This window comes from Xenia sp. Carnegie-2017, unplaced genomic scaffold (assembly GCF_021976095.1).
Source record: "Xenia sp. Carnegie-2017 unplaced genomic scaffold, XeniaSp_v1 HiC_scaffold_5, whole genome shotgun sequence".
Lineage (NCBI taxonomy): Eukaryota > Metazoa > Cnidaria > Anthozoa > Malacalcyonacea > Xeniidae > Xenia > Xenia sp. Carnegie-2017.
Genome location: NW_025813515.1, coordinates 494848 through 508158, shown reverse-complemented (window position 1 = coordinate 508158; position 13311 = coordinate 494848). Strand labels below are relative to the sequence as shown.

The window sequence follows — 13311 nt, the reverse complement described above, 5'->3', positions numbered from 1 at the left end:
CATTTTAAAACTTTATGAATGTACAGTGAGATAAACTTGTCAAATTTTCAGTTCAACCTGCTTGTTGATTATTCCTTGATTCTTTATAATTCTACTATTAACTATCCTATTTGAATTACTTATATTCATTCCCTGCTTATAGTTGTCAGCACTATTACACATTTCATATAGAGAATGTAGATTTTGTCAATATAAAAACATAAAGTAAATATCATATTTACGCGAGATTTTATTGTCAGTTAGCTATTTTATTACTCAATAAAACTAAATAAGATTATAACATGATTATATAATACATTTATCAAATAATGTCATATATAGAACATTTTGGAACCAAACCCAAAAATTCTTTCATCATCAGCTTCATGTATTTTCTTAGATCAGAAGCTTCAGGGAATTGCTTGTACAGTTCCGTGTCTTTGTCTCTGCTTGGTGATGATAGATTGGTTCCAACTTTAAGAATCTTAACCTCACTTGAGCTTTTCCTGAATGCTCATTTTACTGTGAGCATCCCTGCTTTTGTCTGCCATTGAAGAGCATCCTGATTTTTTAAGGAAGTATAAAAATCTTTTACCTTTATCTGTCTCTGTTGAGTCCTTAGATACCGGTGCTAGTAAGGAAAATTTAGTGAAGAAGGAGGCTGTTTTTAATTGCAATGATGGTAAATGGTCATCATTTCTTTGTATTTTGGGTCTGTCTTCAGTTTTGAAAAGATGTATTGTTACATATTATCCGGATTGTGGACAACACAGGCTCAAACTTTTATTTAATCGTGTTATTCAACCCCGCTTGCATACTACTAGGGTTGAAAAAGAAATTCATATTCTATTCTGCCATGAAGGTGACATAAGAACTGGAGAATCATTTCAGCCTAACCATTTTTTCCCTCTTCTTTTTCATGCAAGTGCACACAAGCGAAAGTCTGCTGACATTACACAAGCCACAACGTCAGCAAAAAAACGTAAGGTGCCTTCCTTATTTTCCAAGAAGGTGGCAAAATTTCCTTCTGGTAATATTCCAATTATTTCTAACTTTTTTACTGCATCAGAAAAACAGCCATCCAAGTTATTTGAAAAAAAGCCCAATGAAACTTTTTCTTCTGCCAAACAAGTTCCTTCTTATATCACGTTGAAACAACCAATTAAGTCCTCCGCTTAAGTATCATTCTGCGCATAATTTTGATGTTGCAACTTACCAGGATAAAGTTAAAGGCTTAGATACTTCTGGTGTTCTTCAATTGATTAAAAATGTTTTCAGGCCTGATGAGAATTTTTCCTTTCCTAAGACCGGTGGTAAGAGCTTTAGATATGACTGGCTAAAAAATATGACTGGCTATGCTACTCCCCATCAAAAGATGGTGCATTTTGTTTGTCATGCGTGCTTTTGGTCATCGCTTCCTGGTAAAGCTTCTAAGATTACAAATTTGTTTTCTAAACCGGTTTCACGCTGGAATGATGCTGCATTTACTTTTAAACGCCATGATGAAGAAGGGGTTGCATGCCCAAACAAATCCAATTTTATTTGCCTTACGTGCTCAAATGTCAGGGTCTGCGCAACCAATAGAGCTCATGTTAGAAAGAAATCTTAAAAAGGAAATCGTTCAGAACAAATGTAAGCTGTCTTCTATTGCTGATTGCATTCTTTTTTGTGGTCGCTTAGGTTTGCCTTTGCGTGGCCACCGTGATGATGCTAAATATCATCCAGAGGTTGGTCAGTATTCTACCGGGGGTGTTGGAAATTTTGTGGAGACACTAAATTTTAAAGTTCGTTCAGGCGATGGTGTTTTAAGAGATCACTTAACATCTTGTGGGAAAAATAGAAGTTACATCTCTAAGACCAGCCAGAATAAAATGATCAAGTGCTTTGGAGAGGTTATTACTGAACAGATTGTCAACGACATTAAGGTTAATAGGTTCTTTTCTATTATAGCTGATGAGGCTGCAGATTCTTCCCATAGAGAGCAAATGGCTCTAATTTTACGTTTTATTGATAAGAATATGGACATAAGAGAGGAGTTCATTGCCTTTCTTCAATGTAAGTGGGGATTGAGTGGAGAGAACCTTGCTAAATTAATTCTAGATAAACTTAAAGACCTTGGCTTGCCAATTGAAGACTGTCGCGGACAAGGTTATGATGGTGCGGGTGCTGTTGCAGGTTGTGTTAAAGGTTTGGCTGCCCAAATTTTGAAGCTCAACTCGAAAGCATTATATACCCACTGTTATAGTCATAGGCTTAATTTGTCAGTTTGTGATTCTTTGTCAGATATTGAGGTTAAGAAAGTACTTAACAAAATAAAAGATGTGACAAATTTTATCAATATTTCTCAAACACGCAATATACCGTTTGAGGAGACTGTACGCAATAGTTTAGAAACGGACTCAAAAAAGACTAGATTGCCAGATGTTTGTAGAACCAGATGGGTAGAACGAGTTAAAGGTTTAGACACTTTCGAAGAATTGTTTGTTCAAATTTTGACACACTGGATAACATGGCAAAAGGTGGCAGTCCCTCTCTCTCTGCTGATGCATCCTCTTTGCTTGAAGGTCTTTCTGAGTTTCATTTTATCGCCCTCTTGGTTATTACCAGAAATGTTTTGATCTAACGCTTCCTGTTACTCAGCTTTTGCAAGGAAAGAGTATTGATGTTATGGACGGGATTGAGTTGATCTCTTCTTTGAAAAGCAGTGTTGCACATGTGAGGAATTCTATTGATTCATATCATGATCAATGGTACGACATTGCTTTGACGTTAGCGGCAAAGGTTGGGGTAGAAGAATGTAAACGTAGGACAATTGGAAGGCAAACTACAAGGCCTAACGCTCCTTATCGTTCTATCTCGAGTATTACAAACGAATCTATACGATTCCTTTAATTGACCATCTTCTCTCGTCTTTGGATGCGCGATTTGACACGGAAAGTGTAAATGTTTATCAAGGACTAAGTATTGTTCCAACAAAAATGTTTTCTCTTATAAAAAATGGGATTGACTGGAGACATAAATTTAAGATTGTTTCAAAATTTTATGTTGCTGATTTACCCAATCAGTTAGGTTTAGATGCAGAGTTGTTATTATGGCAATCCTTCTGGGAACATCGTAAAGGTCCTTATCCATGTAATGTAGCTACAACTTTAAAAGCTATAAATTTTGATGGTTTTCAAAACATAAAGGTCATACTTCAAATATTAGGAACCCTTCCCATAACTTCATGCGAATGTGAACGTTCGATTTCAGCGCTGCGAATTCTTAAAGATTATAAGCGGAGTACTATGGTTGAGGAACGGTTAAATGGTCTTGCTCTAATGAAAATTCATCAGGAAATTCTTCCAGATGTGCAACGCGTAATTGATAAATTTTCTGTTGGCAACACTAGATTTAAATTTAATTGAAATCATGAGAATTTTTTAAATTTTGTCTTTCTACATCTAAATTCTTTTTAGTTTATAGATAAAATTGTTGATGTACCTATGTATAAAGGACATGCATTTAATTCTATGCAATAACCAGATTGCTGGCTTCGGCTCTTTAAAGGGCTGTCCATGTCGGATGATGCTTTGAAATTTGGGGCATCATCCTAGGCATGCTGAAGAGCCCTGATATTGGGCGAAACAGTCTGTCATCATCTGATTAAAGGGAATTCATCTTAGTTTTCGCAATTTTATGATCGCTAAAGTTTTATAAATCGCTGCATAAGATACAATGTATGATGTCATCTATGACGTCATATTTGAGGCCACATATGACGTCATAAATTTTTGACTAACATATGAAAAATCCTAGATCCGCCCCTGATTAAACGTGGTCGAACTAAATTAGTCAAGAACTGTAAACTGAATAAGTTTCTTTTATATAGACATATACAACACCTCCATGTGGTCCAAAAGCTTTGTTTTTATAAACAATGTTATACTCAGATATCTCAAGATTACAAGTATCATGTAAGCTATGTTTCTGCGATGAACATCGGGTTTCTTGCTTGGCAGCGAAATCGCGAATTATTTTGAGCTTTGCTTTTTATATGTGAAGCGTAATTGTATATGCAAAATATACTTCCGGTTACCCACTAGAGGTACAAATTACTATAGAAATGTTTGGCAGATAACGTTTACAAACAAGGATTTTCGAATATTTAAAGCATTTGGCGACGTTTTACTTATCTCAAATATCTGTCATGGATGAGTAAAGTTATTTAAATCAATTTGTAATCAAAATTATTTCGATACCTGTAAAATATCGGCGTTCGTGTTCATTTGAAAATTGCTCGTGCAAGAATCGAATTTGCCTCATAGTTGTCGAGACAAGATAATTCACAGCTCGCTTTCCATGTTTAGAGGCAGTTATGATCTAGAATATGTTTCAATGCGCAAAAACTGTGGTAAGTACCTTTATTTTATCATTTTTTATAATCTAGAGATTGTCATATGTTACTTTAGCCGTGACTTTATGAGTCTGGGTATATTGGTGTAGGAACAAACAAATTTACTAAGCTTAGTTTATTCTTAGTTTTAATTTCTATTTTTATTTTATAAAGATAATATTATCACTACACCTTGCTACAGCATTTGGATATATATGGTATTCATCTGTACGTATGGTTGTTATTGTCATAACATGCAGGGGCGGATATAGGGTATGTCAAATCATTCACGCGACTGATGTTTATAGTTCAAAAATTACTTATCAAATTTAATGATTACAATTTTTTGTGATCATTGAATTCCCGATGTATAATCGTATGAATTTAATAGTCAAAATTCTGTTTTCTTTCTGAAATCTTACGTAAATATCACGTTTTAGCATATCTGGAATTATATTAACTGACTGACTGATAAGCGGTGATGATTTATATTTTTTAACATGGTGTTTTGTGATTATGTGATTTACAAAATGTTTTTGATTAATAATCACGTAGCCTTAAACCTTAAAATAGCTGTAGTTTCTATTGCAAATCACAGCAGTTTTTAAACAGTGATATAATTTTACAAAGAGGTAATTGAATGTTTATTCATAACAATGCATTGTTGCTTTATAATACTAGTAAGTATCGTTTGTCCAATTATTGCATTCAAGACAATATGTAGTTTACAACCCACTTTTTTATCTCTTAGATTGGTTTATTAACTTCGCCTATTTCTTTAGTAAGCTTGCAATGTCAGTTAAATTATTTTTATTTAGTTGCTTAGAACATTTTCCATTTGCTGTTATTAGCAAGTAAACTATAATGTAATACTTAAAATTTTGGGGTTATGTATAAATTATGTATGATACATGCATGTAAAGAAGAGAATAAGTTACAAATGGTTGAGGAGACATGTAAGTTACCATGACCTGTGAATGAGAATTATCATTTTTTTATTAAAACATTTTGCTAAATGTTGTGATCACCAGCACTTAGGGGGAATGGGTTGTAACATTAGGATATGTTTAAATCAATCAAAAATAAATAAAGTGACAGTTACATTTTATTATTTACTTTAGTTCATATAGTAATAAAACGTGACCAGGTGCAATACAAAAATTACTGGATTGCTGCTAATAGAGTTTTAAGATGCATTAGAACATTAATCATCTTAAAATCTCTTTAAATGTTGATGTGCTTCTTTTGTTTAAAAGTTCTGCAAAAATGTATGGCCAGTGTTTTGTGCCTTTTTGAATATCAAACCTGTTTTAGTGTTTCCTATTGTCCTAACATGTGGTGACTCCAAGCCAAAAGACTTGGAGTTTTTGGATGAGTTTAATGAAGATTTGAAGGGTATTCTAGAGAGGGGAGTCCAAGATGGTGAAAAGGTTCTGACTGTTACAATAAGGGGCATTGTTTGTGATGCTCCTGCAAGAGCACTTGTTAAAGGTACAAAACTTTGTACTGGTTATTTTGGTTGTGACAAGTGTACACAAAAAGGGAAGTGGCTTGGTCAAGTGACTTACTCTCAAAATAATAATATAGAATTGCACACTAATATTTCTTTAAGAAAGCAGATACAAGAAGAACATCATCGCTTTTTTAGCCCTTTTGGTCACTTGCCTGTTGATATGGTAAAACAATTTCCAATTTACTACATGCATCAACTGTGTCTGCATGTTATGGGTAAATTGATTATGGTTTGGATGAGGGGAAATCGCACTGCTAAAATGTCTGTTGCCCATGTAGAGGATGTTAGTAATAAATTAGTGGAGCTTAAACCATTTATCCCCTCTACATTTGTGCGAAAAGCTAGGAGTTTAATGGAGGTTGATAGATGGAAAGTTACAGAATTCAGACAGTTTCTTTTGTATACAGGCTTTTCAACCGTCAATGAAATCTTATCAACAAATTCTAGAAGTAAGTACTGTAGTTGCAATGCAATAGGCCATTGCTTTATTCAAAGGAGTGCAGTTTTTCACACATTGTTACATTGCCTTTAAATGTAATGAGTGATTTTGCTTTTTAGATTTGCCGGAGTACAGCGAGCTGATCTCCCTTGCAGAAAAAGGTATAAGTGCTATTATAATCCTAGTACAAGTGGACAATTTTTTGACAGAAACATACATGTATAAAATTTTTCTTATAATACTAATATAATGTTGATCTAGATTTATATGACGGTGAACTAGCACCAGAAATCCTAAACACAAAGGATCATGCAATAACTTCCACATCTACTAGAAGGACACCATCTCAGCGTAGTGGTAAGTTTTCTGTCATCAGAACTGACTAATCAGCAACTTTCTTATAATATGTCGACTAAAATGTTGAAATAATTTTGATTGATTATTTTTAAATAACTTTTACATTCGTATTGTACATTTACTGTTTCTCTACGTCCATCGTTGCATTATAGGGCTTATATATGTTCTACAGGTGCTGTAGGCGTTGGTCCCGAAAAATGTTGTAATTAGTTGAAAAAATGTTAGTTATAGTTAAAATTGCAGTTGTATTCACCAAGATTTAATCAAAATACATTCGTTCAAATCTAATTCTCAGCATTTGCTATCAAACTACCAAATGAAACTTTCTCGAGATTTTATTTTCGTCACCTTTTTTTTCTGATTTTTGAAACTTGTAGTACCTTAATTTAAATGACGTTCGTGCGTTCATAAAGATATGTTAAACCCAGTACGTGTCTTCTCTGTAGATATAAGCAACCTCTCTAAACAAGAAATTCCTACAACTGGCACAATAAGAGAAAGACATTCTCAACGAAACAGTGGTGTCTTAGGCAAGCTTTTCTTACAATTCATTATTGCATGTCTTGTTGTTACATTTTCATTTACGTTCATTTCATGTCGTTTGAAATGGTTTTTTTTTCTTCAAAACTAATTACATCACGTGATTGCTTTGCAGATGCGTATGACCTTTCATCGCACGAAACGCCTTCGACAAGTTTTATGAGCATAACACCTGCAGGAAGACGTTCTCAACCAAACAATGGTACCTTTTCTACAGTATATAGTTTTTGAAAAGCGTTGTTATTATGTATGTGTATTCAATTAGCAATTTGATGCGATTTTTTTTTGAATTTTCTTGTTAGCATGTTGTAAGGTTTTATATTTTTAAGATATTACGTAGGTTATACATAAGTTATTCTATTATTTTCTTATTTATCTTGTAGGCTTCCAAAGATCAGTTCTCACCAAACTGGAAACATTAATTGATAAGCTAGAAGAAACGTAGTCAATATTGCGTGCTCTGTTAAGCAATAAGAAAGGTGTAGACGAGCACGAAATTTTGAAAGATGTTGTACCTAATCCCTTAGATTCGGTGTATCCCTTTATAAGTGAAAATGCCACACTTTTTTGATAAATTTCAGTGCCCAACTCACCTCCAATTCTTCGTGTGTACCAAACCATTTACACTCTTCAGATGGACAGTGTAATTAAATCCTTTTTAACTCACGCTTCGTAAAAGCATCCGGGAAAACCTAGATGGATCCATGGAAACTGATCTTTTATGAAACAAGAATAAATGTAGCAAAAGACAGAGTCACTTCACTCAAATGCAAGTTTGCACTAGACGTTAAATGAAACAGTAACGTAAATTTCTTACAAGAACTGTTGGCAAACTTTTTTGAAGTAGAATTCACCGACGCACTAACGCTAGATGCAAAGGCTCTCAGCATGTAGACTCAACAACGAGCTCAACATGTTCAACACCGTGTTTAGGAGAGTTGAGTAGTAGCTATTAAGCGGGGTTGAGCGTTGTTGAGTGAAGTTTAAACTTGCTCAAAATTTCCACTCAACATCACTTAACATTTACTTTGTTCCATGGTCACCAAACCGCACCTCAATTTTGTTTATAGTGCAATGAAACTTCTGGTTTTTAAAACAGCACACTCAACATTTTGAGCGAAAGCATGCACACTACCTGTGCAGCTGATACTGTTGTAATTTACCTGGTCACTGAACCGTTAATGTACCTGTATATACGCTGTTGCTAGGCATGGTGGAGTATTTTATCTCATGATCCTAGGCGATACCATTTCAAGTACAAAATACGTACATCGATGTATAATTTTTTAGAACTCAAAGAGTAATTATAATTACAGTTGTTAAGCCAACATGCTTATTTAGTCGTCCTATGCTAATTTTTCTTTGCTCATTAACTGACATACCCTGTAATATGGAAAACATTATGTACTACAATTTACAAAGCAGGACTAAACTAGCAGGATGGCTACGCTAATGATCGATAGCAACAAAACTGTAATTGAATTTTCTGTCAAATCTTTGCAATATATTCACCTACATTTTCCTTGGTCAAATTTTCTTTATCTTCAGGACATTTAAAATCAGGATTTCTACAGATTGAAAAAAGAGAAAAACTACTAACAAGAATGATCAATTTCGTAGAGTGGATGGCGTAGCCAGTTCGACAGTTAAATAGAGGGGTCAATATTTGTACATGCATGTTCTGATAAATTACGTTCCTAGGAAAGCAGCTGTTATTTAGGATTATAAAAATATGAGTATGATGAGCTCTCCCTAGTCGCCTACGCAACAGTTTTTAACCGAAGTCGTACCATATGATCTAATAAACAATTTTGACGCCCTACCAGCAAGCACCGACTTAATTGAACAAGATGATACGCAGGAATACTTTGGGATATGTGATACGATATTGGGATGCATAATCAGGGTGTCTATTGAAAGATCATGTATGACAACTACTATAACTTTCTATAAATGATTTGCTACATAAAAAATGACGTTACCCAAGAATGTCCATACAAGATTTACAAAACAAATGTCCACACGAGGTCTGCATTGGATTGATAAAACGTGATGACAGTAAGTACATATATACTTCGCAGGGATTTTTTCTCGATCTTCATCACGGATCTTGATTCCAGGCATCGTTAACAAATTCAAAATCTGTTTTCAAAGAAAAAAAGTTTAAAACACGTAACTAGCATACCGAAAAATAAACACAAACACCACGTTTCTTTAAATACCGAAGAAAAGGGAAAACCACCTGCAGTTTATTGAAAAATAAGAAAGACGTTTGGGCAAATGCACCTTACGTGATCAGGATTTTAAAATATGTTTAGATGCCTTGATTTTTTTTGCTTTTTCCACTTTCTTAACGCTGTTGTACCAACAATAAGAGCTTTTCCTATCACAGACAGTGACAGCGAAAGACGTTTTGTATAGAGCGGTGTAGCAAATAACAAGAAACGTCGTAGCAGGCGCTTGGCATTCAGACTATTAAGCAAAGTTTCAGCTTCATTAGGTCATTCTGTATGAGAGAGACAGACAGTATGAGAGACCATTTATATGTCAATTGTTTTCCATTATTGAACAGGAACTTATTTCAGAAAAAAACATTGAAAAGCTCTTTGTAACAATGAATAATTGAATAATGGGAGGGGGGTCTTAGCACCTCAATCTTAATCGAGTCGGGGGCTGCAACCTCCTTAGCCACCCATCCCCCTGCCTTTGGTCACAGTTTAAATGGAAAGTCATGGTTTGTTTGATTGTTGGTTGACTGGTTAATACTGACTATCTTCTGCTATAGTTACATTCAATTATCTCAATTTAACTTTGAGTGACTTTTATGTTAACACTGTACATGATTCATTGACACTCAGCAAAGAAAATTTCCCTTGACAAATGCAAATCACAAAAATCACTAGAAATGACCTGTATGTAAATATTCTGTGGCATTAATGCCCATTTTAAGGATGAACACACAAAACAAATAAATTATGTAATGGTTTTCACCATGATGCCTGTAAATACATGGCATTCAAACATCATTAACTTAAAGCAAGAAGCTAAAAGTGTAGGTGTTTTTCCTATAATGGATGGACACCCACATTTCAAATGAACATGTTCTCTGTACAGACACCCTGATACCATGGTCATGAATAAAATTTTGTTGCTCACAAATCTAGCCAATGCCAGCATATTTTACGTATGTAGACTTATGTATGATAGTGGTATGGTGCCTAATCATGCATACAATTTTTTACAATCTGGGTGATGTTTTATCCCTTCTATTGGAAGATTAACTTGACTTAACAGTATGCATAGAATAGAAAAGGTAACTTACCACTTGAGTCCTGGCCCTGTATCTTACAAGTTTAGTGATTGAGTTAGAACACAGAAGGAATCAATCTTTCTTTGCACCTTAACAAATACACAAAATGTGAAATGTAAAACTGGGGATAAATTTAGTGCATTCACTTCAAGACAGGGATGGATCAAGAATGATTTTAAGGGGGGACATGAGGTGCTTTGGTTTGGATTAGAGGTTTTCGGATGTCATTGTGTCATTGTGGCTTTTATGTTAAATTCTGTTACTTATAGCATAGGTAGCCTAGTGGAAAATATTTTTGAAGTGTGCTCCACAGAACACAAATCATAATTGCTTTTTTCTCAATTCATTTGTGTATTAACACTTTAAAGGGCAATTCATACAACTAGTAGCCAATGCAAGGAAGAGTGAAAATTTTTGAATTTCAAAGCCTTGGGAATGCCATTTTCAGCATTTTAGAGCAATACAAAATGCTTTATGTGGACATTGTTTTTTTCAAAAAAAACTGTAAAGTGAACAATACTTGAATGTTTTGCCAAATGTTAAGGCTCATTAGCATGCTTAGGAGCATAAAATTTACTTTACAACAATGCTATTTCAAAACAGAGATAGTCTTTAAAATTTCTACCAAATTGTCAGGCATAGACCCCCTAGTAACCCCCATTCACACCTCGTAATGATTTAAGTTAGAAGTGAGGTACTACAAGGGTCAGTCCATGAATGTAAAAAGCTCAGACTTCAAACCATGCAAGTTTATTGAACCCTTAACCCATTTCCACTTACAGTGGCAGAAAATTCACCTTTTGAGAAAAATTCAAAATTTTTTCTGCCAAAGATTAAACAATAAGTATCAGAGAGGAAATTTTGCAATTAAGGACAGCTTAATGCCATTAAAGTTTATGAAGCCTTTCAGTAGACTATTATCTTCTGTAAGTCCATGCAAGTTGTGCTATATAGCAATTACCAGTAGCATTGTACTTGCAAAAAAACAGAATGTAACCAGCATGTCTTTAATCATGTAATTACATGAATGTTAAAATTGGTTCATGTGTCAAGCTTACTGGCTATGATAAATATCTTTTCATAGAATCAAAACTAGTTAAAATGTAAATCTAAAATAATTTAGTTTAAAATTATAATGATAATCAGAAAAATTACCTAGTGATCATGAAAAATACTTTGCTGTTTTGCCAAATTTCAAGGTTTATCTGCATACATAGAAAGACATTTTTACTTTATAGACAATGCTTTTCATACATCAATAGCCTTTTGGCAAACAATCTGGTATGAGCCGTAGATCAACACACCTCGACATCTCTACATGAGGTGTTCAGTTAGAAAAGGGGACAATATGTGACATGGGACAACATTTCATGTATGTGAAATAGCTCAGGTTTAATACTATCCCAGTCAAATTGTCAAAATAAAAAGCTTCATGGATCAGAAAGAGTCATAATCACAAGTTATAGTAAACAGTCTATCATGTAATCAATATTAGTTTTCTCAAATCTTAAACAATGTGTAGTATAATTGTCCAATGATTGAATGATCAATGATCATAAACTGAAAAGCCCAAAACATTTGTTTATAATAAGGTATATAATAACATGGCACCTTATAGCTACAGATTTTTTCCATTGAAATACTTGGCCATATAACGGCCAAGATTCCCCAAGCACTAAAGAAATCATAGCTAAAAGTCCTTCGGCAACAACAATTTTAGAAGCATCAATCTGCTTACCATACGCCATATTGACATAAATCGCATCACACACTCGCATAAATTGACTTTGATATTTTACATTCATGCATACACTTCAGTTGTCCTTTACTTACGATTTTGGATGTAAATTTCTGCTGAGAAATCTCTAACAAAATGGTGGCTTGCTTTTGAACATCAATGACTGAAATGTCTCTCGCGTCTTTGCCCGAACATTTACAATTCATTCATAAATTTTTCACCCTCTTGAAAAAAATGGCAATCTGGACAGCAGCATTCATGTCAATATGTGAATTTGTAAAAGATTTTCCCAAATTTCTGCGGTGGGGCTGATTATAGTTTCTATCGTGCTTTAGCAAATTACTATGAAACGATCAAACATTCAATTCACATCAGTGTTGCCAGATGAAATTTTAAAATATTTATACTCGCTTGCGTCAAAAGTTCACAAAAATTGCAAAAAGTTCATATTACATCTAATTTTTAAGATCGGAAGTTAACGGATTAACTCGGACATTTTCGGAAAACCTCGGACATTTTCGAAAACCCTCGGAAATATTCGAAAAACATCGGATTATCTTAAAATCGTCGTTATTTTGAAAGAACTGTCGAGCTATGAAGACTTTTTTTTCATTGAACTATAATTTATCTATACATTCTTTATGAAAATGATGAAAATACAAAAATACGTAATATTTAGAAAAGTTCACAAAAAGTTTACAAACTTTTAACATTCATAAAATGTTCATGAAGAGAGCAAAAAGTTCACAAATCTGTGAACAGTGTTCACGATTTGGCAACACTAATTCAGACAGTAAGCATGACAATGTTACCTCAGTTGGCTATCAGTCCAAATCGGTCAAACCAATTACACAGTAAGATAAAACCTTAAACGAACCAATTACACGAGAGCAATTAGACACTCTTATCGGTCCGGCCGCTCCTCTTATCGATCGATATTATTCCAGATCGTCTACTGATCTGGCTATTGACCAATGGAATGGCTTAAATTAGCCGTTCTTGAACTCCATTATCGGTCGAACCAGTCGAGCCACCACGCTTATCGGTCAGTTAATATAAT

At 34.2% G+C, this 13311-nt stretch overlaps 1 protein-coding gene and 1 long non-coding RNA gene across 3 annotated transcripts; one reads left to right on the top strand and one right to left on the bottom strand.

Moving 5' to 3' along the window:
- Window positions 1–5265: 5265 nt before the first annotated feature.
- On the top strand, window positions 5266–8725 carry LOC124456448. Its single transcript, XM_047006893.1, has 8 exons — window positions 5266–5310; window positions 5611–5845; window positions 6275–6316; window positions 6426–6467; window positions 6568–6663; window positions 7110–7193; window positions 7319–7405; window positions 7587–8725. Exons 1-8 carry the CDS (start codon window positions 5266–5268, stop codon window positions 7646–7648), a joined length of 693 nt encoding a protein of 230 aa, XP_046862849.1. The 3' UTR covers window positions 7649–8725.
- Window positions 8726–9254: 529 nt separating this feature from the next.
- LOC124456476 lies at window positions 9255–12382 on the bottom strand. Of its 2 annotated transcripts, none has more exons than XR_006952295.1 (3): window positions 12347–12382; window positions 10526–10602; window positions 9255–9345 (listed from the first exon to the last, which is right to left on the bottom strand). It is a non-coding gene; the product is annotated as an uncharacterized LOC124456476 (long non-coding RNA). The 2 variants fall into 2 exon arrangements; XR_006952294.1 differs by lacking the exon at window positions 12347–12382 and adding an exon at window positions 12125–12189.
- Window positions 12383–13311: the final 929 nt, after the last annotated feature.

What these genes read in the sequence shown, in the direction of transcription:
- LOC124456448 (XM_047006893.1), top strand. Translation starts at nt 5,266, where the DNA reads ATGCATGTAAAGAAGAGAATAAGTTACAAATGGTTGAGGAGACAT. An exon ending in TGCAAGAGCACTTGTTAAAG is followed by an intron (nt 5,846 to 6,274) that starts GTACAAAACTTT and finishes TTTTGTATACAG; the next exon opens with GCTTTTCAACCGTCAATGAA. An exon ending in ACGAAACAGTGGTGTCTTAG is followed by an intron (nt 7,194 to 7,318) that starts GCAAGCTTTTCT and finishes ATTGCTTTGCAG; the next exon opens with ATGCGTATGACCTTTCATCG.